The sequence below is a fragment of the Bombus affinis genome, chromosome 6 (assembly GCF_024516045.1).
Source record: "Bombus affinis isolate iyBomAffi1 chromosome 6, iyBomAffi1.2, whole genome shotgun sequence".
Classification (NCBI taxonomy): Eukaryota; Metazoa; Arthropoda; class Insecta; order Hymenoptera; family Apidae; genus Bombus; species Bombus affinis.
In genome coordinates, this window is record NC_066349.1 from 15,521,056 (window position 1) to 15,548,389 (window position 27,334).

The 27,334-nt window shown below is 35.8% G+C and overlaps 2 protein-coding genes across 5 annotated transcripts; both read left to right on the forward strand.

Moving 5' to 3' along the window:
- Nucleotides 1–56: 56 nt before the first annotated feature.
- On the forward strand, nucleotides 57–3,698 carry LOC126917043 (general transcription and DNA repair factor IIH helicase subunit XPB). 2 transcript variants are annotated; one of them, XM_050723429.1, is made up of 13 exons: nucleotides 57–256; nucleotides 427–638; nucleotides 730–840; nucleotides 915–1,235; nucleotides 1,309–1,500; nucleotides 1,578–1,675; nucleotides 1,756–2,159; nucleotides 2,237–2,505; nucleotides 2,576–2,740; nucleotides 2,808–2,994; nucleotides 3,063–3,211; nucleotides 3,293–3,409; nucleotides 3,512–3,698. In XM_050723429.1, exons 1-13 carry the CDS (start codon nucleotides 223–225, stop codon nucleotides 3,638–3,640), a joined length of 2,388 nt encoding a protein of 795 aa, XP_050579386.1. In that variant the 5' UTR covers nucleotides 57–222; the 3' UTR covers nucleotides 3,641–3,698. The 2 variants fall into 2 exon arrangements, with proteins under 2 accessions (XP_050579386.1, XP_050579387.1); XM_050723430.1 differs by having other exon boundaries at nucleotides 58–264.
- An 811-nt stretch (nucleotides 3,699–4,509) lies between these two features.
- Nucleotides 4,510–25,891, forward strand: LOC126917066 (ceramide glucosyltransferase). 3 transcript variants are annotated; one of them, XM_050723500.1, is made up of 2 exons: nucleotides 4,510–7,145; nucleotides 11,594–25,891. In XM_050723500.1, the coding sequence occupies exons 1-2, from the start codon at nucleotides 5,995–5,997 to the stop codon at nucleotides 11,598–11,600; spliced, it is 1,158 nt and encodes a 385-aa protein (XP_050579457.1). In that variant the 5' UTR covers nucleotides 4,510–5,994; the 3' UTR covers nucleotides 11,601–25,891. The 3 variants fall into 3 exon arrangements, with proteins under 3 accessions (XP_050579457.1, XP_050579455.1, XP_050579456.1); XM_050723498.1 differs by having other exon boundaries at nucleotides 4,512–11,184; XM_050723499.1 differs by having other exon boundaries at nucleotides 4,512–10,702.
- Nucleotides 25,892–27,334: the final 1,443 nt, after the last annotated feature.

The window sequence follows — 27,334 nt, forward strand, 5'->3', positions numbered from 1 at the left end:
TTTGTGTATCTAGCCTAACAAAAAATTACATCCGATGTTAGGTATATCTATACTATACTTTGTCTATGACTAACCAATTTTCGGATTGTGTTAACGTTGTTGGTATTCTAGTCTCCTAAAAAATTATTAATTCTGATTTAAGTGATAAATAAATTAGAGAAAATAATCAATCAGCGTTAAAAGTAACTATTTATAATTTAACAATTAAATTGTTAATTAATAATGGGCCCACCAAAACGTTTTAAAAAAGATAATGGTATGAAGGTATCCTTTATTTCATTAAAATGTTTTACAATTTTTACCTACGAATTTTATTATTTTTAGAGCAACTTCAATAAAATAAGAGTTAAGATAATTTTTATTACAATTATATATGAATGTCAAGTTATTTGATATTGTAATGAAAGTTGTAACTTATTTTTACAGATAGAGGTAAATGGAAAAAGCGTAAAGAGGATCCAGAAGAATACAATGACGATGATACTTTAGATGATAATGAAACTGAAGGTATACCTGATGCAGCCAAAAATGATGTTGAAAAGCAAGATGATACAGCATTGGAAGATGAATTTGGTGCAAAGGATTATCGTTCTCAGATGATTTTAAAATCTGATTGTACTTTAAGGCCACTTTGGGTGGTAATGCTAATTTTAATGTTAATCAATCTCTTATAATCTGATTTTTTAAACATATGTATATAAGATTATCTTATTATTAAAATTTTTTTAGGCGCCAAATGGGCATATTTTTTTGGAATCTTTTTCACCTGTATACAAACATGCTCATGATTTTTTAATTGCTATCTCAGAGCCAGTGTGTCGTCCAGAACACATTCATGAGGTAAAAATATAATTAAATATCAAATTTGCTCATATAAAATATAAAAAATTTTAATAATTCAAATTTTATTTTAGTATAAATTAACTGCTTATTCTTTGTATGCTGCTGTTAGTGTTGGGCTTCAAACTCATGATATAATAGAATATTTAAAAAGACTTAGTAAAACTAGTATTCCTGATGGGATTGTAGAATTTATAAAATTGTGTACATTGTCATATGGCAAGGTAAAGTTAGTATTAAAGCACAATAAATATTTTGTCGAATCTCCGTATCCTGAGGTATTACAAAAATTACTGAAGGATCCTGTAATTCAAGAATGTAGGTTAAAAAAGTCTATAGAAGACGAAAAAGATGAGATAATCACAAATGTTCAAAGCAAAACAAAAGCACCACAGGTAATACTGTTTGAATATTAATAGCGTAATTATTTTAATGAAATACAATGCTAATATTTTCTGTTTTTCCTAGTTTGGAGTAAAAGCAGTGACTAATGTTCCAACTGGAAACACTAAAATAACAGAAACGACTAATGATCAGGTTCCAGCAGAAGTAGCTGCTGTTCCCGAAGATATTACTACCTTCTATGATAAAATGGATAAGGAGGATGAAGATGAAGAAGAAGAACACGAATTAAAGACAGTTAGTTTTGAAGTAAATCAGGTACGGAATTTTTATCTTAATTTATAAGAAGCAAAATTTCATGTATTATTGAATATTTGTAAAAAATTATGTTGTAGGAAAAAATTGAAGTTATTCAAAAAAGATGTATAGAATTGGAGTACCCGTTATTGGCAGAATATGATTTTCGCAATGATACCGTAAATCCAGACATAAAGTACAATAGAGTAGTATAACAGAAGTGTGTCTTATATATGTAGCAAAAGGTGTCTATAAAATTACTAAATTATATTTTAGCATTGATTTGAAACCGTCGGCTGTACTGAGGCCCTATCAGGAGAAGAGTTTAAGGAAGATGTTCGGAAATGGGCGTGCTAGATCAGGCGTTATTGTTTTACCTTGCGGTGCCGGTAAAAGTTTAGTTGGAGTAACAGCTTGTTGTACAGTTCGGAAACGTGCGTTGGTCTTATGTAATTCTGGAGTATCGGTAGAACAATGGAAGCAACAATTTAAAATGTGGTCCACCGCGGACGATTCAATGATTTGTCGATTCACAAGCGAAGCAAAAGACAAACCTATGGGTTGTGGAATTTTAATCACAACATATTCTATGATCACTCATACGCAAAAACGTTCATGGGAAGCGGAACAAACTATGCGATGGCTCCAAGAACAGGAATGGGGAATTATGGTTTTAGATGGTAATATACTTTTTCAAAACAAAATAGATCGAATTACAGATTTTCATTAAATTATTTAATATATATTATGCTCTTAGAGGTACATACGATTCCTGCAAAAATGTTCAGAAGAGTGCTAACAATCGTTCAGTCACATTGTAAATTGGGATTGACCGCAACATTACTTCGAGAAGATGATAAAATTGCTGATCTCAATTTTCTGATTGGACCTAAACTGTACGAGGCCAACTGGTTAGAATTGCAAAAAAGAGGCTTTATCGCAAGAGTACAATGTGCCGAAGTTTGGTGTCCTATGTCGCCGGAATTTTATAGAGAATATCTTGGTTGCAAAATGACTAAAAAATTGGTAAATAATCGCATATTAATTTAATTTCATATTTATATTTGACAATTTTTAAATACTATTCTATTTACAGTTACTTTATGTGATGAATCCTAACAAATTTCGTTGCTGCCAATATTTAATACGATATCATGAAAGGCGTGGGGATAAAACCATTGTTTTCTCAGATAACGTTTTTGCTTTGAAACATTATGCCATTAAAATGAACAAACCGTATATCTATGGTCCCACTAGTCAAGTAAGTATAAATATAAAAATGGAAACTATATCAATCGCAAGATACCTTACGACACAAATAATTTCAGAGCGAACGAATACAAATTTTGCAAAATTTCAAATTCAACACTAAAGTAAATACCATATTTGTGAGTAAAGTGGCAGACACTTCCTTTGATTTACCAGAGGCTAATGTCTTAATTCAAATATCTTCGCACGGTGGTTCACGACGTCAAGAAGCACAACGTTTAGGACGAATTTTAAGAGCTAAAAAAGGTACAATTCACTAAAAGTTATTTTACATGAAACGAATTAGACATATTAAATATTAAATTTTTTCATAGGTGCCATCGCGGAGGAATACAATGCATTTTTTTACACTTTGGTATCACTAGATACGATGGAAATGAATTACTCGAGAAAGCGTCAGCGTTTCCTTGTAAACCAAGGATATGCTTACAAGGTCATTACAAAACTTGCAGGAATGGAAGAAGTGCGTATTATGTACCTAGTAACATTGAATAATGATTTTGTAAAATTACTTTGGATTTTATTTCTTCGATTATTAAAATAGGAACCAGATTTGATGTATACATCTAGAGAAGAACAGGGTCATTTGCTACAACAAGTCCTATCTGCGAGTGACATTGATGCGGACGAGGAAAGAATACCTGGAGAAGGACCCAGACCTGTAAGTTTTAAGATATTAATGTGACTAAAAATTATATTCATCAAATTAGAAAATGTCATGTATTTTGTTGTTTGTTTTACTTTACCTAAAGTATTATTTCAGATTGTACGTAAAGCCGGAAACATGACTTCGATGTCAGGGGCGGACGATGCAGTTTATTACGAATATAAAAAGGCTCCTAGTTCGTCTACAGCAAATAAACATCCGCTGTTTAAAAAATTTAGGACATAAAAAATTTGGATTGTATATATAAAAGTATTTAAAAAATAAGGATAACATATAAAATCTTTCCTTAGTGTACATTTTTTAATATCAATCTTTTACTACACAAAAGAGTTTGAGTTCAGAGATATGAATTTTGTATTTAGGTTTACAAATCGCGTTTTGTAGAAACGGCGACCAATCACTTGCGACATGAGTGACATACTGATTATTTCTTTATTCTTTGTATACCTAATACGTCTGCTTGCACGATTTACGTGGTAGCAATACGATTTACTAATGTAAACTGGACCCAAATAATGCGATAAAGATATTCCTGATAAATGCGTTAATTTGGACCGATAATATTGGCACACCTATAATACGTTTGATGTTGCATTCATTCGAAGCTCCCTAAATAATCTCGGCGAGGACATAAAACTTAGATGTAGTAGATAAAAACAGTATAACGGTAAAACGCTATAACGGTATAATGTTCGTAAAATCACCAAAAGCTAAAGTTTACGCATTTTGGTCGTCTAAACATTAAACATTTAATTCGTTATTGTTTAATTGTTTCATACCATACTCTTATACCATACATCCTAATTTTTAACAAACATAGATTAAGTTTTAATAATACTACTTAATATCATATAATTTTATCGATAGATCATGGACAGAATATCAAAAAACGATTTTAGAAAAAGGCGTATAAATAACTTTAGGAAATGGCATTCAATCGCGTTATATCCTTCCTACCTAGTATGTATGTACTAGATACAAAAAATTCCAAGTACCTAAAATATTAATACAAAAAATAATAAAGAAAATCAATAACAAGGGATTAAATTATTATTTCAAATCTTGTTACACAATTCACTTAACGTAAAGATTAATTTCAAAATTACAGAATATCGCAAAATTCATAGAAATTCCAGTTTTCTATTACGTAACGACTCATTTCTTTTCGATTAGAATGTAATCGAAATCGTGCGATAATGGCACGATAACGATTAACAGATTATCATAAAAGTGGTAAGTTACGCGCGAAGAACGTCAGTTGATTGTAAGGTCGTCAAGGTAAAGTATGTTGTGAACTTAGTAACGAACAAGCGGTTGAGTTGCCGGCTGTCGCCGTCACATGCAGCCAGTTATCCCGTCGACGTTAGGCGGTGCGTCGTTTATACGTAAGACGTGTCGTTCAAACCGCTGTTTCGTCTTTGTTTTCCTCTATCGCCTTCTTATTCTACTCATAATCAGCTGGAATCGAGCAACAGAAATTTGGTTATCGTCATGACATGTATCGGTACGCGTTGGCAGTGGCGTAGTTGCGGTCGAAACAGAACGAAGCAAAGCCGTGTAGGCGCATCGTTATGAAAGGGACCAGTCGTCCATGAACACAAACGGAACGTACTATCTTGACGTTACACATGTTGCATTGAAAGGATCGGTGAACTCTGGTTGCTGAACGTGCATATAGTTAAACAACGTCATCGAAAGTTATTAATTGTTGGAAAGCGTTGTGCGCGGAGTAAAATGAGGTAAGAGGTAATAGAAAAATTTACTCTGCTAACCAATACGAAATAGATTCGGGGAATAAAAGGTGGACGCATCGTTCGAGGGTCGTGTTTGCTCGTGTTGTGTTGTCAAAACTACATATGGGTGCGCGTAAGGAACGAGGAAATTCAATGTATCGGTGAAAATTGGGGAGGATCGCTGGTAGTACGTAGTGACAAAGAGGGTGCTTTGGTGTCAATAACTGTGAATAGCAGGGCGATCCTCCTATCACTCCTATCGTTGTTCCGGTGGAAGGTGGAAGAAAAAGAGAAAGAGAGAGGGAGAGAGAGGAGTACGTTCGATTGGTATACCTTCGTTGGCACAGCGTGCCGGCGTTTTGGAGTACTCGTAGCCGTGGACGCGGCTACGTAGCTATCCTATACCTACCCTATAAACCGCGCGAGGGAACCTAGTACGTGAATGTGTTGGAAGCGGTGGCCACGTCTTCGTCGTCGTCGTCGTCGTTGTGATCGCCGTGAAAACGGTGTTACACCGCGGGAATTGCCGAAAACACATCATCGATGGCCCGCGCGATTTTTCCGCACACTTGGTATCCGTGATCGCGGCACGGCGAGAACCTCGTCAAGGATGTCGCGGATACCGTTTATTAGATATCCACGAAGGATGGCGGGCTTTGAGATCGTCGCTCGGATCGATAGGTACGAAAGGATCGAATAATCACGGAGGAAACAAGAGAAAGAGACAGACAGATAGAGAGAGGGAGAGAGAGAGAGAAAGAAAAAAAACAAAGTGGTGAGGTGAGTCAGGAGACCTTTCCCTATCCGGAGGTTAGGCCTCCGAGTATCAAGGATCCTTATTCGAAGATGAACTCCATGATATATACCTTGTACGGCTTCGCTATATTTTTCATGATATTCTGGTCGGTAATGTGGATCGTTCATGTACTGGCACTGATAGCCGGTCACTGGAAGCTGCACCGTAAAGTCACTCAAGTACCAACCTACGAAACGCCCCTACCCGGTGTGTCGATCATAAAGCCCCTTATGGGCGTTGATCCGAATTTGTTCAGCAATTTAGAGACATTCTTTACGATGCAATATCCCCGTTACGAGTTACTGTTCTGCGTGGAAGACGACTCGGATCCGGTGTTGATGTTAGTACGTAAACTGATCGAAAAGTATCCAGAGGTGGATGCGAGACTTTTCATCGGCGGTTGCAACGTGGGCGTGAATCCAAAGATCAACAATATGCAACCAGCGTACGAGGCGGCTAAACACGAGTATGTACTGATTAGTGACAGTGGTATCAAGATGAAGGAGGACACGCTGTTGGACATGGTTAATTACATGACCGACAATGTTGCGTTAGTGCATCAGATGCCGTTTACCTGTGATCGCGAAGGTTTTGCCGCGGCATACGAGAAAATCTTCTTCGGTACTGTACAGTCGCGTATGTACCTAGCCGCTGATTTACTTAAGATCAATTGTCACACAGGGATGTCAGCGTTGCTGAGGAAAGCGCCCCTCGATGAGGTCGGCGGTTTAAAGACGTTCGGTGTGTATTTAGCCGAAGATTTTTTCTACGCAAAGTCATTGACCGACCGTGGTTGGCGAATCACTGTGTCCTCGCAGCCGGCGTTGCAGAATAGCGGTCACTGCGAGTTGCATTCGTTCCAGGCGAGATTACGGAGGTGGGCGAAGCTCAGGGTAGCTATGTTGCCTACCACGATCGTTCTCGAACCGCTTAGCGAGTGTTTAGTGTTAGGTGCCTGTGCTTCCTGGGCGGCCAGCGTACTCTTCGAGTGGGACTCCCTTGTTTTCTATTTGGTACACATACTATTGTGGTTCATGTTTGACTGGACGCTATTGAGCGTCGTCCAGAACGGTCCGTTGCCGTTCAACAAGTTAGAATTCGTATGCGGATGGTTACTCAGCGAGATCACAAGGCCTTATCTTTTCCTTCAGGCAGTTCTAGATCCTCTGATACAGTGGCGGTCGCGTGTCTACAAACTCAGGTGGGGTGGAGTCGCGGAAGAGGTTAAGGCAAAAGTCAAATATTAAATTGCACTATGAAACCAGCGGTTTTACTTTTTCCTCCATTTTTTTTTTTTTTTCGTTTTTTTCCTTTACTTCTGTCTCTTCCTCTTTCTTTGATACGTACGCAGGGTATTCCAGTTTTCTTCGACCAAATCTTGTCAGGATATTCTATGATCATAGGTAAATACAAAGAGAATGATACCAATTTTACGATTACTATGCTATAAGACGAAAATAGATTTGCCATCAATATACAATGCAAAGTTCATTTTCACTATATTATTTGCTCGATGTATATACATAACTTTTTTTTCAAAGTTACCTAGATATAAAAGTTTAGGGCGATATCATCGGAGGCCTAACCATCGTTCTCTTCGTATTTCTCTTTTGTTATAACTTTTTAATAAAGCTTTGAACAATTATATTATAAAATCGGTATACGTTTACACAAAGTCTTTTCCTTATTTATACCCGTAAAACATCCTGAAAATATTTAGCCCGAAAAGACTGGTACATCCTATATACACGTAGGGATTAATATGCACACATTGAGCTAGAAGCGTGGATGTTTTGTAATATCCGATATATTATACTATTACGCATGTAGTTCTTATTATACTTGAATTGCGTTATACCGTGGAAAAAATATACGCCGTATATACACGATATTTACTAAATAGGGGTGTCTACGCGTCGTGTGTACATGTACACGTATATACGTATGTGATTCGCTTACGTAAAACAATAATCGCGACACGCATGTATGCACGTGTGCCATCATTTTTCAACTATTCAGCATATCATCTCCGCTAGCTCGTTGGTACGCTCATTTCATGTGCAATGTTTACAGAAAAAGGAAGAAAGGTATAATATAAAAAAAGAAGCATCTATGATAGGTTATGTTAGAAAGAGAAAACAAGTAGTAAATAATCGATGTATATGTAGCTTTTCCTTTTCCTTTTTTTTTTTTTTTTTTTTTTTTTTTTAAATCCTCGTCCGGAACGAGGTCGCCTTAAGTCGTTATTGTAGTATATTCGGCGCGAAATTATTCATACGTTTTAAGGGAACGATTCCTGTAAAAAGCCATGGTTGCGCTGGCTTCGCGATCAATTTAACATCTTATCGACGTAGTTGATGATTTATTCTCGAAATATCTTTCACGCGTTGTTGTAACTAATTGGTAAGGTTAATGTTGTTTTGATTTTTAAGTAAATATTTATTTTTAACATTAAAAAGTATTTAACAAAGGATTATATGATTAAGCGAAGCATTCGGCTATGGAAAAAGAATTTTTTACGGGTTTGATGATAATAATATTCGCTGCTAGTACTATAGTGTTTCTTTCCGACGTCTCCGTGTCGGTAAACTGGGAAGAAGTAGAATCAAATAAAAATATACATACGTTTAGCAGAAACGATTGATTAACGCGTTATAAACGGTGCATATGTAATAATTGTACATAACAAAGAAGCACATTTTTGGGTATCAAAGTGCTTAACCGTATCTTATATTCTTTTTCCTTTTTTCTTTTCTTTTTAAATTATAATCTTCTGCTGAACTTTTTGTTTTATTACGCAAGATATTAATTCTAACAAAATTTCGATAAATCGCTAGAATGGAATAAATGCGATTATGTAAATGTTCATTTATTTGATATGTACCTTTTTTCGTTTCATTCGTTTAATACGCAACGCGTATACGTACATGCATATTTTCAATTAGAACTAATTGTTATTGCAAAAATCGTACTCGTGAAAGCAAGTATCTTCGCGTCGAGTAATCGAAACAAATTGATTGTGTTACGTAATGTTCAACGTACTGACACGATTTTGCTTTCTATTGATGCGTATTTCTTTCTTCAACGTCTAGTAAAGTTTGAATTCAATTTCATCTGTCCGTGCTATTATCGAAACACATATTTCGAACAAAAGATATCGGACGCTTAATTGCGGTATCTCCCCCCAAAATAAGAAGATTAAAAAGTATTAATAGCTATTAAGAAGATTATCAAGTATTCAAAATAAATTCGGATTTATCTAAATCTAAATACTTGTCTGCTTCTCGCAAGGTGTCGAGAAAAAAGAAATCGCACCATGTCGCTTAATTGTATTTTTCTACGAAAGAATTAATGTTTTCTACGCGGTACTTGTCTCGCTTAATCGCTTATTAAGACTAATTAAGGGCATCTGAACGATGCATCTTTGGTGATTAACTTTTCTTTGAAAGTTTCCTACAAAATTTAATCCCTTGTAATTAACTAATCCTTAATGCTCAAAATTATCGCCAACCACGATAATGATTTAGATTTTAGTTAGATCGATCGAACGTTATTATATAAAGAGAAAAACGCTCGTGTAGTTTGTAGATTATCGAATGACAGGCATCCCAAAAGTTGTGTCGTTTCTTGACGCTAACCTTAAGCTTATAATAATATTTACGTTGGTAATTATTTTCAAGTGCTGCAACTTCACCGATTTCGATGATTTTTGAATACAAATTAACATTTTCAACAACTTTTTCCTACCGCATAACCTTAATTGTCCGAGATTCGCAAAAATATGTCGGTACCAGTGAACTTTGCCTATAATCGTGCGTTCGTGATAGCTTATGCGTTAACATTGGTAAAATGATGCTTAACTGAATCTATATATGCTATAAACAAACGATAAGAATTAGCTTTGGGCCAGGTGCTACTTTATTCGGCCACAATGAGACAGTCGTCAACCAATACCAGCGTTGTCACGGATGCACAATACAGCAGAATTCAATGTAGCTGTACCGGCAGCGTTTTGCGGATATCTTGGAAACTAAGGTCAGCCGAGGATTATATGTTTAGGAAAACATTGTTCAAAATGTTGATTTCTACAACATATTTAAAAATCATCGAAATCGATGAGGTGGCAGTACTTGTAAATAATAACAATACTCTCTTACGTTTATTCTTGCTGGTAGATCGGATCGTGTTTTATGGAGAAGTCGAAAATTTACCTTTGATATTCTCTTACGCTTAAACGCGTTCTCCATACACGTTACGAATATTGTCAGCGGCATGTTTAGCTATATAGCCTCTTTAAAATGAATACGGCATGCAATGTCCAAACTGAATTGCGTTCATACTTGTTGTTTCTCGCTTTTTTTTTTAAATAAAACATATCCCTCCTAATTGCTTCGGATACATTTTGTAGATTGACGACGACAGTATCTTGTAAAGCATAGAAAAAAAGTTTCTATAAATATATCGCATAAACAAGATACGGACATATAAAATTCGATAAGAAACAGCACGATTTACGGGATGACCTAGGGCGATACTTTTATTTAGTAGATTCAAAATACTTAATATCGATTCTTATCCCTGCCGGTACAAAGTCATACGTTTCTCGTGCCTGCAATCCTAACAATAAGTAAGATGACGCTAGCCATCCTCGCATCTAGAATGGCGTCGTAGAACTAAACAGTGGTTAACATAACGTTCGTGTATGTTCTCATATGGCACGCGTTCGATCGATTTCGTTGATTAGTTAAGATCAGAAAGGTTAATAGGGTTTGTCGAATCTAGTCTTGAGTGTAGTTCGCTGTGGAAGCTTCGACAATTGTACATCTTACATATTATCCTTTCAAATACGAGTGTTCCTTGCTTTTTCTACATTCCATATTCATCGCGTGTGTGTGTGTATGCGTCTTTACGCGTGTGACGGTCGCCATCCTTATAACGTTTCGAACGAAACTATCGACTCTTTGTTCTCTGTCTTGCGAACCAATTAGTACAAACTAAATATGTTTGTAACCAGTGTTAATTATACTCTTCTATCGTTCCGCGCGTTTTAATTACTCGTGCAGCGCAATCTATATCTAAAACTATACCGCTTGATTAGAAAATGCACAACAACATTATTACACCAGGGTCCACTGTTATTAAGATTTTCCTGTGTTCCGCGAGCACGTCACCGGGTAACAATGAAAAAAAATCTATCGGGCAGGGTCATCTATACTCTGTGTTCAATGGAAGCAGTAGAGGTAAACAGACGCACGTGAATAAGACAGAAGCGTATTCATAACTTTCAGTTACAATGAAAAAGAATATCGATGTATTATTCCTTATACATTTAAGTATCTGATACAACAAAATCTTTTTGTTTACGCAAAATTTTTGAAATCGAGTCTTGTCCGGGTTTTTGTGCAAGCACCATACGAGAGGAGTAACGATGTAGGTAAATTCGCCCCTAATGTCAAATACTATCAATTTATTATCGAATAAGAAACGAACACAGAGGCAAAGAGTCGAAACGATATAAAAGTCTGTACAAAAAACGTTCTAGAAATCAATTCTCGAATTCCTACTTTTGCTTTTCCAATTTTCGATGTTTTTAATTTATTTCTGTGAACGAGTTATCTAAAAGGCTAATTGCTGTCGTTAATTTTTCAGAATATAAATATAGAAAAGCGATAGATCCGTGTTATCTGGCTGTTATCTGGTTCGATGGGAAGCGGGGTTTTAGCAAGTTTTCTACACAACGAGCGGTGCTGCGGTGCTTAACGACAAAAGTGAATCTAAGGCTTTTGAACCCTGACACTTTCATCAGTGAAGTGGTCAATTAATTGTGATATTTATATCGTACCCGTTCCACTATACAACCAATAACTGTTTAACCCTTGCCTCGTCAGGCTTCAACGAAATAGTGTGCGTGCGTTTAATTAATAGCAATTGTAACCGTACGATTTCGAATGGTTGGAAGCTATTGTGATTTTTCAATCGTAATAGTTTGTAATTGAAGGTCATTGATCGTGTTTATATCCGACTTATATTCAAGGTTTACATCCTAATTTCTTATTTGCTATAGGCCATTAGTTTTCAGCATTTTCCTCCTAAGTGAAATAACGACGAGTTTACGAATGTTTCTAAATCGATAATTATAATTTTTTAATTTTTATAACGATAGAATTTCAGCAAATAATAGCAAATAAATACGTTGTTATCAAATCTCTAAATTATTTACTTTATTTTTGTATTTCGGGTACTTTTAATTCTATTACCGTCATATAATATATTGCCTTATCATTACCTTATCATTATATCATATAATTCTATTGCCATCATATAATATAAAACGGATTATATCCGTCAATTCGAAAACATTCGATGGAACTCTCTTCGGCCAAACACAGTTCTGATCAACGAACAGTAACTGTTTTTATTTAAACAATGAATTCTTATTTCGTAACTTTTCTGTCGTCGATATTTCGTTTCCAAATCGTCTTCGTTCGACAGTTCTTTTACTCGACTTCTCGCTCGTTCTTTTCTCGCTTCATTAGCGACATTTTTTGTGATTTTGCTGAAATCGATAACTCGCATTAAAATTGAACACTGTTTACGTACGAAGAACGCTTCGATTCGCGGAACTAGAGGTCATTTGTGTAGGTTAGATTTTTTTCCACGAATTGCCACGAGTACACTCTTTTTTTATGCCGATGCAACACGGAATATTGGCCGCCCTCTATCTTATCGTGATTTATCGAAAGTCAAACGATTATTTCACCTTACTCGTCGATGTTTCCGTTTATCAGGTTTTAAAGTCTTCAATATCGAACGTAATCATCTTTAATCTATAAAATTGATATGTTCTATGCGTAGAATTAGAAAAAGGCAGGAAAGACAAGGGAGGAACTAAAAATATAACAAAGAAGCTATCGTCCAGTTTGAATGAACGAAGAAAACGGAACGACATTGGAGGCAATCTCGCGACAGGGATCCTTCAAAACTTGTTTTGCTCAGAGAGGAATTCCTTTTAAAATCTATCGTATAATAATTTTGAATGCGATTAAAATTTAGTTGAATCCACGTCGATATATTTTATCGGAAAGGACGTAAGAAGTGATGTCGCTTTTCTTAACCGAAAGGTGCAGTAGCTTAACACGAAAGGGACCTCCGTGTTAATGATTAGATCGAATTATCATCGAGGGTATCCAGAGAATTTTGAATATTCTTCATAATGTAATGACGTCAAAACGGTTTTAGGAATTTGGTCATTCAAAATTATTGCTTCTAGCGACTCACGATCAGTCTTGATTTCAAACATGATTTGTGGCTACAGCGTATCACGTACATCATGGACGATGTTTGTTTTATATTTTTTTTTTTTTATTGTCTTTCAAATAGAAACCTCTTAATGCATATAATTCTGATAAAATTTATTTAGTAGGAAATACAAACACATTTAAAGAATACACCTTTGCTTACTTACAGGATAGTTGGAGAAGAAAATTGTCGTAACTTTACGTAAAGTATTATCGAAACAGTTACGTTACGCTAACTTAGCTTTGTGGTTTTGTACTTTTTCCAAGACACGTAATCTGTATTCCAATGTGCTGATAAGATTAAAACGACACGATCAATAAAAATGAAACTGCTGCTGTCTCCATGTACAGGCAGTGCGAGACTGACTCGTGAGGCTGCCTCGGGACGAACCAACGATTGCTGGGTTCTTGGCGAGATCAAAGGTACCTCGCAGCTCCTTCGTTTGGATACGTATATCGACGAAATGGATCAAGACGACTTTGTCGGAAGCGTAACCGTTGCTCACCTTGCCTCGCGTAATTGTGTCGCGTACTCTATGTTACGACAAGAGGCAGGCTCACGGGTAAACCTCGCACTGACTGTACATAACGTTAGACACAAAATCGCTTGAAATAGAGCGTCTTCTGCTCAACGTCGCTTTATTTTAACGTGTAATTCGAATCAGGCGTTTCAAGACTTTCGAGGATTCCTTTCATCCTAGAAGTTCGTCCAATTCTTCTTAATTGCCAAATAACACCATCCATCATTTTCAACCATTTAAGTCACTGACGTAACCCTGTACTTCTATTGAAAGTTTATTATGAACTATGACTTTAAGATAAAGTTTTAAACTTAGCAAAGAGATACGTACTCTGAGATGGACCATTGCTAATCTCTACGTACGGTAAAACGTTTCTAATCGTTAATTTTATTTTCAAGTAACGAGTTACCTAGTAATTGTTCCCAGTAATGTACGGTGTACTCTTAAATATGCCCTACCTACGCAATGAGATTTGCCCCGAGGCATGCCTCCAAGTATCGTTCGAGGCGAGCTCATGAGACCTACATATAAGAGTAGTATGGACATCATCCGAGCAACGAAATATCATTTTTATGCGAGAAACAGCTGCAATTGTTTAAGTATAGCAGTAGATATGTGTATCGAAAAGCAAACAATACCACGTTAGAGAAGAAAAGGATAATTGCCAATATAATAGAATCGCTTTTTGGTCTCAGCTCAATCAGGGCAATCTCGCCAATACTTTAATGAAATTTTTATTAACGGAAATATATAAAATAAAATAATTTCGTCGTTACGTTAGCGTTTTATCTGACTGATACGAGGGCGAAACGCGTGGCTCTGCTGTGCAACACTCTCGAATACTTGAGATCAGGTCACGAGGATAAGGATGATACAATGACGGTAAAGACTGATGATACAAACAAAGCAGTCTCACCCTCACCGTATCCCATGGAAAACGAAAGAAAGACCAAAAGTGACCATGAGGTCAGATAATATCTCACTGGCAAATAAACGAAAGGCATCTGCTCTACTAGAACGCAACCTACTGCTATATGATTAAAGACAGTAACTTTCCGTCCGTTTTTATGGCTTTATATCTACGTCATGGAGTACAAGAAATTTAATCATGTCCAATTTATTTATGTTCAATTAGAATTACCAAAATACCTTGGTCTACCGGACTTCATCTCATTACGATCTCCTGGCAAACTATAAACAAATTGACTTTTTATCGTTAGCTTCCTACGTCATCGAGTTCAAGGTCGTAATAGGGCTTAAATTAAAGTTTATGATTCCTACTTTACGAATGAAAAGATCTGGCTGACTTCCGCTTGACTTCTGCCTGCCATAAATATGGAGTAGATCACTTCTTCAATGCATATGAGACCTTGGCTATTTTTATATCTTGACTAAAAATTATTATTAATGCGTTCTACGCTGTTACAAATGTATATACGTATATATTAGTTTAGCAGATATTTTACTCTTTATTTGGTAGAACCAGTCGTATGAAAGACAAGGAAAGATGCGAAGCAATTATTACTTTCGTATTTGTTTTCCTCGTCTTTCATACGATAGGTCTTACAAGATAAAAGCTAAATTATCAGTCAAGCTAGTCTTTTTTCGTCATATATACGTTAATAATTTGCTATAAAGAATATCAAGACAGTGCATCAAAAATTATATGATTCCATTTAAGGGAACGTATGTCACCTTCATATGATCTTTATGCACCCATCTGTTATATATAATTATATATTATATATTATATTATATATATAATATTATTATATTATATATATATATTATATATTATATATTATATATAAATTAATTACACCAGATGGTGTCCTCTTGAAATCATCCATTTTTTATTTTAACCATTTATTATATAACTGTCAGTTTACCAGTGATTCGTATTTATAGATTAAAACCGGTATATATATGATTACAGTAATGAAAAATGCTCCCTTCTTCATTTCGTATTGTCGACGGCAATTAGTTTCACTTCGAAGTCAGAACGGATACTAGTTGTATGTAGGCTTCATGAGTCCCAGAGCAGGTCTCATGAGACCCTGCTCGCTTCGCATATTAGACCGAGGAAAATCCCATTGGGTAGGACTCGCAATCATTGCAATCGCGTTTTTTTTCGATACGATTGCTGATTACTGTATAAAATTTCCAGTAGTTCTAGTAGACAAATAAATCCTCGAGATTCTATATGCTTAACAATGCGTTCTCTGAATTCCACCGTCTTATCCGTCACACCAATCGGCATTTATCCTGGATTCAAGATTTCACGTAATCAGATATTACACAATCTTTCTTTCTAAAATAGATTACAATCTATATGTGTGTTTCAATTGCCCTGTTCTTCGAAGAAGAAGAAAATACGATTTCACGTACCTCGTTCTTCATCTTAACTTCCTTTCAATTTGTCAGATCTCGATTGGGGTTAGGTTGGGGTTAGGTTATAGAAATAGCTTCGTGGTTTCAGGTTATGCAATTCGATGTTTCGACGACAAAGTTTTGGTACACGAATATGTAGGATTTTCCTGAAATTCCCGAGAAATTGTATCATTCTCAGGAAAAAAGGGTTGCTGGGCTGCGCAAGATTTGCGTTTTCGTTGAAACGACACGGCCACATGGAGAGCAGATCTTTTTGATGTCCTTTCTAGCAAGATGAAAGGAAAGTCGAACGAAAACACTCTTTTTTCACGAACCAACGGTCGCTTGGACTCGAGTGCCATTATGAAAGTGCATTTAACGAAAAAGAAGCAACAATGGCGACTATTACGAGGATCCATCTGTAGTATAATCTTTTTTTGCCGCGCCATAATTTGTCGCATCTTCTTTATGGGAATTATAATTTCAATTTAAAGGTGACGATTTCCTTTCTTCCTGTTTTTTGGTTCCGATTTTCTTTCTTCTCATCGAAGAAGTAGCACGTTTTTCACCGATAAAATGATCGATCGTTGTTTGCAAAAACCAAGATAAATCAATCAGCTTTCTGTTCTAACTCATCGCCTTCCTGTTTTGTCGTTTAGTGTTACCGTTCAGATAACGTATAACCACCGGTATATATGTTTTCTGATATAACTCAATGTTTATCGTATTTATCATATTTTTCATAAAAACGGAGTGAAAAATTCAAAACGAAGTGTATATAAAAGTGGATATAAAAATGGCAATAACGTTTATTTACAGATATTGGTCGATATCAAGCGAACGATGGCATGTTCTTTAAAATTTGTAAAAATTTGATGCAGCATTGTAAAAACTTATTTCGTAAGGATTTATATCTAAAAATCGGGAAATATAGGATCATATTTGTTATCTATTTTTGTTAGTCTAATATATAATAGTTACTAGTTAGTTAGTTTGATTATTATTACTTTATAAAGTTCGATTCTCCATGTTCCTGTTTCCTCCTTCCAGATTCCTCCCTATTAAATAACTAAATCAAAAAAAATTCTTTATTCCTTTCTGTCCTCACTATGAACGTGTCGTTTTGATATGCATACAAAAATTTCTAGAAACATGCCCGGAGGTTGTTGAAAATGCTTCGTAAATATCGAAGAGTTTTCATCAAAGATACATCACACAGAAGTATATGTCGTACTTACAGTGTTAATTCGAGGATTAATAAAACAAACAGCATCTAATCCCTGTGAGGGAAAATACGCGTTCTATAAATTTTAGAGGTTATAGTTAAGCGATATCGGGAATTCGATTCATGGGCGTGTACAACGTTGCAAGCTTTTCCACGTTATTCTACTCGTATCTATTTATTTGTATACGATTTTACGAATGTTGTGTCAAATTTTCGATCGTTATCTCTCTTGTAGAGATACAGATTTTTATACTTTTTGGAATAAATTAGAGAATAGAGCTCTTAAACGAGCATGTCCAACCCAGTGATAAATTGACACGGTACATAATAATCGTGTGATAAACACGATATGACTCACGCGCGAAACATTTCATTTCTCTCTTTTTCTTTGGTTCATCGAGAGATAAAGTGACTTGTTGAATTTTCTATATCGTTAAAACGCTAACGGAGAGATAATTCTCGGATTCGTCATCAATTATATTTTTCTTTAAAACTTTATCCGCCTAGTCAAGAGTATACGCGGAAATTTTTTAATTTAAGAGATTAAATAACCAATTGTCCCTTTTCATATAAATATCATTTCTTAACCAGTTAACTGCGTTTGACGACTATAGACGTCGTTGCTTGTATTTATTTACGCACTCTACGACCTAACCTAGTGAGAGATTTCTAGAACCAGATTCTGCAGTTAACTGGCTAATATCTTAATGAACGATACTTGTGCTTATTTTTACTTTTGCTTTACTTTTTCTTAATGAATCTATTTTTGATTTTTAATTTAACATCTGACATCTATCTATCTAATATCTGCATATGTACAGGAATTCTGAAAGCTTTGCAATTTCCTTTCCTTGTTGATAATTTTTAGTTTCTAAACTTTCAATGTTTTTAATTTATTCGTGCAAAAATACGTATGCACAAACTGTAGTAATATTTGTAAGACATATATTATCGTATTGTCGTGGCGTTGTTTTAAAAGCAAGAAGGAATTTCATTCAGCCAGATTTAGTAGTTAAACCTTTGAAGAAATAAAATAATCCGGTTTGTTATTTTTGAACAACGATTCATATCTGAGACATGTGTCGATTCATTACGATTTACCGGATATATATCAACATACAAATCATATCAAGAGTCTATATAATTGAATATCTTGTCCTCGATTGCAATTCATTGTTTGGACTAATAAGTAGTCGTACAGGTGTTATTAAGCATCCGACGAACAGCTGAATTGTCGCCTCTTAATTATCGAGAACCAGAAATGCAATTATTTTGCATTTTGTCTTGTTCTTGATCATTATCGAAGATTAATTTTCATCTAAAATTTAGTTGTTCAGCGATCATAATCGTTAACGTCGTGTTGTATACAACCGAACATTCGTAGAAAGAATTATTTTCAGATAAAAAGAGCATAAAATGTTTTTATTCGAAATAGTATCTCAACGTTCATCATTATTGGCACAATGAAGGGTATGAAAATCAAAGTAATCATCAGGCAAAAGGTTAATTGTCGAGAAAAGTGTGTTAAAGTATTGACTACCACATTGCTAGTCATCGATGACTCATCTTCCTTTTTTATTAAATCTTTTAGAATGATTAAAATAAAAAAAGAAAAATTTTCAAATATAGTATAATGTTTTGCAAGAACGAAACGTTATAATATAATATATTTTAATTTATTTCGACTTCCAGGACAAAATACGTATATAAAATTCGCGTGGCAGTCAACGCGTTAACGAAGATGTAGTCTCGAGGAAAGTTCGGCTAACGCGAACGACGTAAAAATTGCCCTAAGCGTTTTGAATGCGAAACATGTTGACACAAGTCGACATTTGAAACTTCCATTGAAGGTTTCGCGGATCATTAAGTCTCTCGAAGGTTCTCGGAGGAATCGTCGCGCATAGAAGCTGACGATGCTCGTTCTGTCCATGGATAGAATCGAAACACGCGTCCGACAGAGGGAAACAAGCGTTCGATTTACATTGTGCCGGGTGAATCATCGAGGGAACACGCCAAACGACGAGAACAATACAAATGAATGAAGTTGGCTCGTTCAGATAGCACGGGAATATCTCGAAAACGCCCCGTCGCATCTGGCCGTGCCGTTCTGATGACTAATTTTTGCTTGTTATAATCTGTGATTCGACAGAATTTATTTGTAGGATGCCGCGTTAATATCTTATATTTGAAGGGAAAATCGAAAAATTGAAAGAAAAACATCGCTAAATATCTTCAAAAAATCATCACAAGCCCACATTAATTACACGCACGTTGAAATATGAAATCCGAGCACAATATAAAACAAAGGAAATAACGATTCGTTGAGGTAATTAAATTGAGTTATTTTCACGCTCTAAATGCGTCATTTCGAAGTCAGTTATAAACCAAACTGGAATTTCCCCATTATTTTGTGTATCCGAGTGATGCCAACTGCTCTTGCAAAACCCCATTTCTATGGTATTCGCGAATCAACAACGCCGACAACGTTCCAAGCTCTTGAACGTTTTCGCAGCACCGTTTCACACGATCGATTTCAAGGTCTGTGGTTTATTCTTCGAAAAGTGGAAGCTGCACTGGTCTCAAGGTTCTCCAAATGTACCGCACTTGAAAACATCCAATACTGGTCCAAGTTAGTGAACTCGCTATCATTGATCTCCATTCACCGAAGAAAGACCATTCCACGCTGTGTCGACTCCACGTTATTCCATGCTATTCCGCAGTAATGCCAACCTAATTTTTGATAATTTCACTATTATGATTTCGTCGTGATTAATTTCGTATTAATTTCAAATATGATTTCAGGTAACTCATTAAATATCGTCTAAGAGTCATTAATGTCCATAACATGTACTTATCGTAACCTACCATCATAATATGTAGTACTTAGTTTCATTCCCGTACTCACACTTCATTTTGTGATTGACAGCTTATGCAATCGATTTATATAATAAGTTAATTAATTATCGTGACTAGATATCTTACAACTATATTATCGCCAATATGCGATCTGCAACTTGAAAGTCACAGGTTGATTAAAAGTACAATTTAGTAATTTTTCTTTAGAAATTAATCTTAAAAGATCGGGGAGAAGTGGGACAGTGATAATAACACGAATAAATGAAATTATACATATCTACAATTAATATCATAAATAAAAAATATGTATCTCGTTTTTTCGTATTTCTTATTTCATTGTACAGTGGGGGAATTACGATGGAGGAATGTAACTTATTCTCGACTGCGTGTCACAATGAATAGTGAAATACTAATTTCTATTGTCATTGGAAAATTGGGACAATCATGAACAATGCTTTACCAGTTTTTCTCTTTCTTTTTTTTTAACAATTCCATTGGCACGAATTTTTTTTATTACTCCGGAATCGAATTCCACGAAGTGCAACGAAATCAAAGGAACAAATTGATATTCAACGATAGGATTAAATTCGTTTCGGCGAAAGCTATCGAAAGTATCGTGTTTATTATTGTGATATCTGCGATTTTATGGCAAATTTTTAAGGTAGACGAACGAAAATTGATGAGCATGCGGAGAAGATACGACCTGAATGATGTCGAAAAAGGAAACACGCGCTATGACTCAGATCTAACCTAACTACTTAATTCAAGCATAATTCATACGCATAATTTAGACTTAAAGCGCTCTATTTATTTAGTTTGCGAATTACTCAGCTTTTTGTATATAGATATCTGCCTCACGCGTTACATTATTTTACCCAACCTAACACACGATATTCAAATCTATTCCATTCTAATCCATAATCCAAATATTGGACCAATATACATATATATTTACACACTTCTTCCAACTAGTTTCAACTATTATAATTCAGATAAGCAATCTGATAATGAGTATCGTGTAAATACGCGTGCGTATAGCTACACATGGCGTTAAATATATGGCGTTAATTAGGTAGGGAAAATTTTTAACGTTTTTGTATTATATATTTGCTCTTCTTTACGTTCCGTTTCTATTTTTACGTAATTAATCACGCGATTACGTTAAATGATTAGTAACGACCACACAAATACAGAGGATCCAGAACTTTTGAAATTCGTTCGGGATCGATATTTCTGTCCAACGAATAACAGTTATACTTATCAGTCAATGTGAAAGTGATACGAAACCTTTACAACTTTTTTAACTCCAAGATGGGAGTCAAATTATTTTTATCTTTTTAATTGTGACTTGGCTGAGATTTTCATTTCGCGCACATATCATTCACAGCTGCTATCCAATCGTTTTCTATAAGAATTTAATATGTACATATATAATGCATATAAAAATTGAGTATTCGTATTTATTTATGCCAAATTGGCTGTACGATATTCTTCGAACAGGAAATTCGGAATATCGAAAACTACACAAATTTATCGATTCGACGAAACAAATTTTCGAAGCTTACAACTATCATGTGTATGCAGCTTCGAATGATCGTACCTTCGCGAAAATTCCACATCTCGGAAACGTTCCTCGGATGGCAGGTGGGTTATAAAGCGTCCTATTGGATTTTCTTCATTAACGTCTTTTTGTAAAGAGAACGAGGAGAAAACAGAAAAATGAAAAATCGACCAGTAGTTCGTAAGCGTGTATGACGGAAGAAAGGTATACTACTTAAGAGTAAGAGAGATCCAAAATGTGACCAAGCGGAAGCAGCTGTGATCTGCTTAAATAGGATTTCCGCGCCTTATGTAATATATGTCATCGCGAAACGTCGCTGTGTCGACGGATATACGTTTTATCGATCAATTTGTTTTTACCTGGTGGTGCAAGGCAACTTGTATTCATATGCTGCTAATGCCAACGGATTCGAGTGATTTTTACTTTTTAAAGTCTTTATACATATATGCCTATATAATCGATTTTATTTCATTTATACACGTTGGATATATCCTACACGTATGTAATGTAATTATTAATGTGTAATATCAATACAGATATTATTAATAATAATAAGAGAAAAATTATTAATAATGTGTGTGATTAATGATATTATAAGAATATTATAAGAACATATAGATATGTATGTGTGTGTATAAAGACATCAAAGACTTACCGTTGCTTTTACTTAAAGCGCTTTCTTTTTTGCGCCACCTGGTACATTATTTAAGTACGAACTCGTTAGTCTAACTAGTCATTCGTTCACGATGTCGTGTCATCGCGCATTGTAAAAGTCATCTTTTTCCTGTGAACCGTTTTCGATCTTATCCGGAATCGAATGACGCTGTGTCCGGCCAAGATTTGAAAGTTTCAAAGGAAACGATTCACCTGCGAGTGCGACGCCTATGCGCTTTATCTGCGAACAATTTATATCTCGTTTTGTAATTGAGTACGTCCGTTCCGGTCGGTAAATTCGAATGCATCAAACGCATCTCGCTGCAAGTGACTTTTATCTTTGACTTGATTGTCCGACGGTCAATCATATCAAATTCGACACACACGGAATTCCCGCCAGCCTTGGAAAACCTTGAAAAGTCCGCAAAATAAAAAATCGATTACGGATATACTCTCGACTATGAAACCAACCACCGACCTAGCCGACGCGCTTTATTTCCAAATAAAACATTCCCATGGTTGAACGTATTAAAAGCACAGATTCGAACGTTCAATTATTCAGGGCTAGTAATTTCTAAGGCCATTCGAATAAATTGGGAACGCGTTCTATAAAATTGCACGCATAATAGGCGTGTTGAAATATCAAACATCGCAAATCATATCTAAATCAGGCACGAATTCTCGTTTCTTTAATCCGATATTTACCGTAAACAAATGGAAAGAAAGGGAAGCAACGAAAGAGATTTGCAGCGATTAGATCGATCTCTCATTTTGAATAGTAACTTTCATTCTATTGTTAATGGATGATCGATTGAATTTTCAGTTCGCGTGAAATGAGAATTCGGTGACGTAGCAATAGCGATGCAATTCCTAATTATTTGTCCGATTTGGCAAATGTCTCCCTTTCAGAGTTCTTCGCGCACGCGCTCTCGTTTGGATTATCCAGCAACCGTTCGATTTGATCCTATTATCATCATTGGCGATAAGCCGCGTTAAGAGGATTTCAGACCGCGTTATTACGCGTGTGGGCGTCCATTTTCATTGAACATTCACGTCGAAAAACTTCTTTAAGCGTAATAAGAGATATCGTTGTACAGTGCGCTTCATCCAAGTTCGTACGTACATTCTTATTTGGATCTCACAGATTGAAAACGTTAGGAGAACGTAAGTACGATCGTTTTTACCGGATTACATTTATTTGTATTCGCATGTGTGTGCGTGTGCGCGTCGCGCCGTCTACCATAGAACTCCATAAGTATCCAATTCGCGCAAGTTTACCGCCTTCGCTTGGAGAGGGGAAAAGGAGGCCTCATGAATATAGGTTCGGTTCGACATTCGTTAAGAGGCAGCAATCGATGATTCATCGACACTTTGAGCTGTGATCCGCGGGAAATACTGCGCTGTTATTGGCTTATACTACATATATAGGATCGTTTTGATTAAAGATCGAAAATATAATATGTAAGTAGTAACTTTAGAATACGATTGAAAAATCAATCGTGTAATCATTTGTCAATAAATTAGCAAGTAAATACGATCGTTGAACACGCTGCCTGTCACAGTATACAGAAAGATACGATAAAATTATTATGCATTGATAATCTGTGGTATTTTTACGCAACAAGTGTTCATTGTTGAGGATTAAAATCTACTTTCAGTTCCTTTTCACACTGTGATATCTTAAAACTTTTAATACATTGTCGACTGACCAGAGAGAACTCTTCTTTCTGAAATACATACGTATGTTACTATCACTGGCATTTTCATTTCCCCGATTTTGCCTCACGTTGCTTCCTTCTGGTATAGACGTATGGTTTTAAATTTAATCCAAAGCAAAATACGATATTTATTAATTATTTTATAAAAATTCTGAAACGAACGAGTATACACATAAAATGGCTTGCTCGGTGATCCTTTGACTACAATTAAAAAAATTTCAATCCGCAATCACAGTCGGCAATGTTTTAACAAACAAAAATATAACATAATCAGTTTCCTTTTCTTTTTTCGTTTTATTCCTTAACTTTCTCCATAATAATCGTTCTTATCTAACTGCTGCATGACTGTGAGCTAAAATAAATCGACTAAGCGTAAAAATTCGGCAAATCCGCTCGAACTTTTCTTTCCATCCAATTCCGACGAGGCGGTAAAGCGGTACGCTACGCGTTACTAACGCTGCATGCATAAATGCGGTTGCGAAAGACTGTGACGTTGTAGGAGGGTTGTTTCGATTCGGCAGACTACAGCAGTAACGTTCCGCTGTTACGTTAATTAACACTTTCGCTGCGATATACGAGTCACTGGTGGTTCGTACATTAGTCTTACCGTAATTGTTCACTTTCAATGATAATTCGCTCTACCTGAATACGCGGCGTAATTTATTGCTTAAGATAGCTTCAAATGTGGTAGGAATAACGCGACGCTACAAAAATTTCTTACTGTACAAATCGAAAGACAGATGCGTCTCCTGAATAATTAAACGAACTGGATCATGTGTAAATGTATTCGTAACGAACGTGTTAAAACAAAGTAGCGAACAAAAGCTAACATGACAGCCGCTAAACATTAGTACGTAAGAACGCGTATTCTATAACCACGGTGAACAAAGTGGAACTGTAAAAAGGCAAAGCTGATAGCTCAAACGAGGAGGTGGTAAAAGGATTGTAAGAAATTTTGTCGCTGATAAGAACAAAACACTCGTTACTTGTCTTAATAAATTTTAACGCTTCTCTAAATCAATAAATATGTAATTTTTGTTCACCGGTATACGTATACGCATAAATACACACGAAGATCTCATCCTGTCAAACAGAAACCGTGTACGAAATTGTTTTTGCTTTTCCTTTTCTTTTTCCGTTTCCTTTCTTTTTCTTTTTTTTTTTTTTTTTTTTTATTTTATTTACAAATGTTCCTTTCCAAATTTAAAGGTCAAAGTTTCAAAATCGAGTTAGCCCTCTCCTCATTTCCAAACGAACTTCTTTGCGTAGCTTTGTAAATAACGATTCCTAGATAAGAGAAACGTTGCATTATCACTCTAGGTGCGTATAATTCCGCAAAATTAATTCCTTAATTTCTTTACTGCCAAATAATAAGTGGTTGAAACGCTACAATCGAACGTTGTACAACTCTGTCGACGAAATCGATAGCCTGAGGTAATATTTGATAGCAATATATGTATCTACCGTTCGTTGGTGGAGCCTGAAACGTAAATATATCAATGGGGTTGTGTGGGTGTGAATACGAGTGTAGTGTTCGGGGTGCACATGCGTGTATGTACACGTATGTACGTGCGATATTTGTATGTAAAAAGAATTAGGCGGACGTTCGTGTATTCTACAACGGTCTACACTCATGTGATCTGGATATCAGCGAGTTAATATCGTCTTTGTCGATAATCGTTGGAACATTTCAAGTTTCGTATTCGTAATTAAGATTTATTAAACTTTGCTTTGTTCTTAACATGTTCTTAACATGTTTACGTATATATTCGTATCTTCAGATTTTGTCAGTCGTTTCAATCATCGCCGAAATTACGTACAAGAAATTCACGCGTGCCTATTTTCCCAACACGAATGTTCGCCGAGATCGAATCTGCACCATTTTCTGCGCACTTCTGTACAATATTTTTCCGCGATTTTTGCCGCACGAATCGTACTGTGACAGAGAGATGCGGACAAAGAAGAGATTAATAATGAACCGAATGATGCGTTTCGACGAACTATCGCTATCTTTTTCGAAAACTTTGACAAGCTGCAACAATCGCGCGCGATTTTTTTAGGCGTCAATTGTGGAGGGATGAGTTTGAAAAAACATATAAAGGGGAAGATGGAACGATAGCAAGAAAAAAACGAACAATTGTTACTTGCTGTAACTTTTTGTGTAACGCGAAACATTGCCAATTATAGTTTATAATAATTTAATCCAATGTGTACTAGGCGGGTTCGAAGTTGTTTATCATTTTACTGTGTTTCTCGGTCATTGTAAAATGACTCTACGAGTCCGCCCGTGTTCAAGAGATGATATATATGTATATACATATGTATTTACCTATGTATATATGTATAATATACATATATATATATCGTTAAATAATAATAATACGTTCAACAGAATACGTTCAACTGTACATGTTTATTAAAGTACCTGAATGGAAACCACTACCTTGTGTTTTCTCTTCGTCTTATAGGGCAGAACATGTTCTCACCGCATGTAAACGATACTACCAGCACACGTACTTTTCAGACTCTACCCTTTTTCTCGCTTGTGTACTTGTTTGTGTATATGTGACTGGTTTACCGTCACTTCCTTTATCTCCGGTTTCTACACCCAAATGCACTTTTCCATGCGTATACACCCGACAGGTAAGCGTTCCCTCCACCCTTATGCTTTTGTCGTTTCACCGCTTCCACATATCCGGAAGTCTGCCGTGTCGAGTATTTATCACAATACCGAGCTAATTCTTTTTTCGAAAAAAGAAACGCGAGCTCGATGTGAAATACATCGGATAAAAGGGGCGGATTATTACTTGAAATCCACGACTCGTATCTGGCGACGATATCGTTTCCTGTTTTCCTGCATTATCGTCGATGATAAATTGTTACCGATCGGGGGTCGATACGCGACTTATGGATCGTTTTTTTGTTTTTGCGGTCTGAGCAAGTTACACAATCCCAATTCGGGTAATTTTAAAAGAGACAATGGTCCAATTTTAAAAGAGAAATTTTCGACGTCGATCATACACCGTTTCTCTATTTTATTTGTTTTCGCAGCAATTGTCGTGGATACGCGGAACAAAATAACACGATGGGAAGGACTGATTCGGACGGGATACATCGATCGGCACACCCCGTGAGAAAATGCATTACATGGCTATCGCTACTTGGATATCGATCTTGTATCTACATC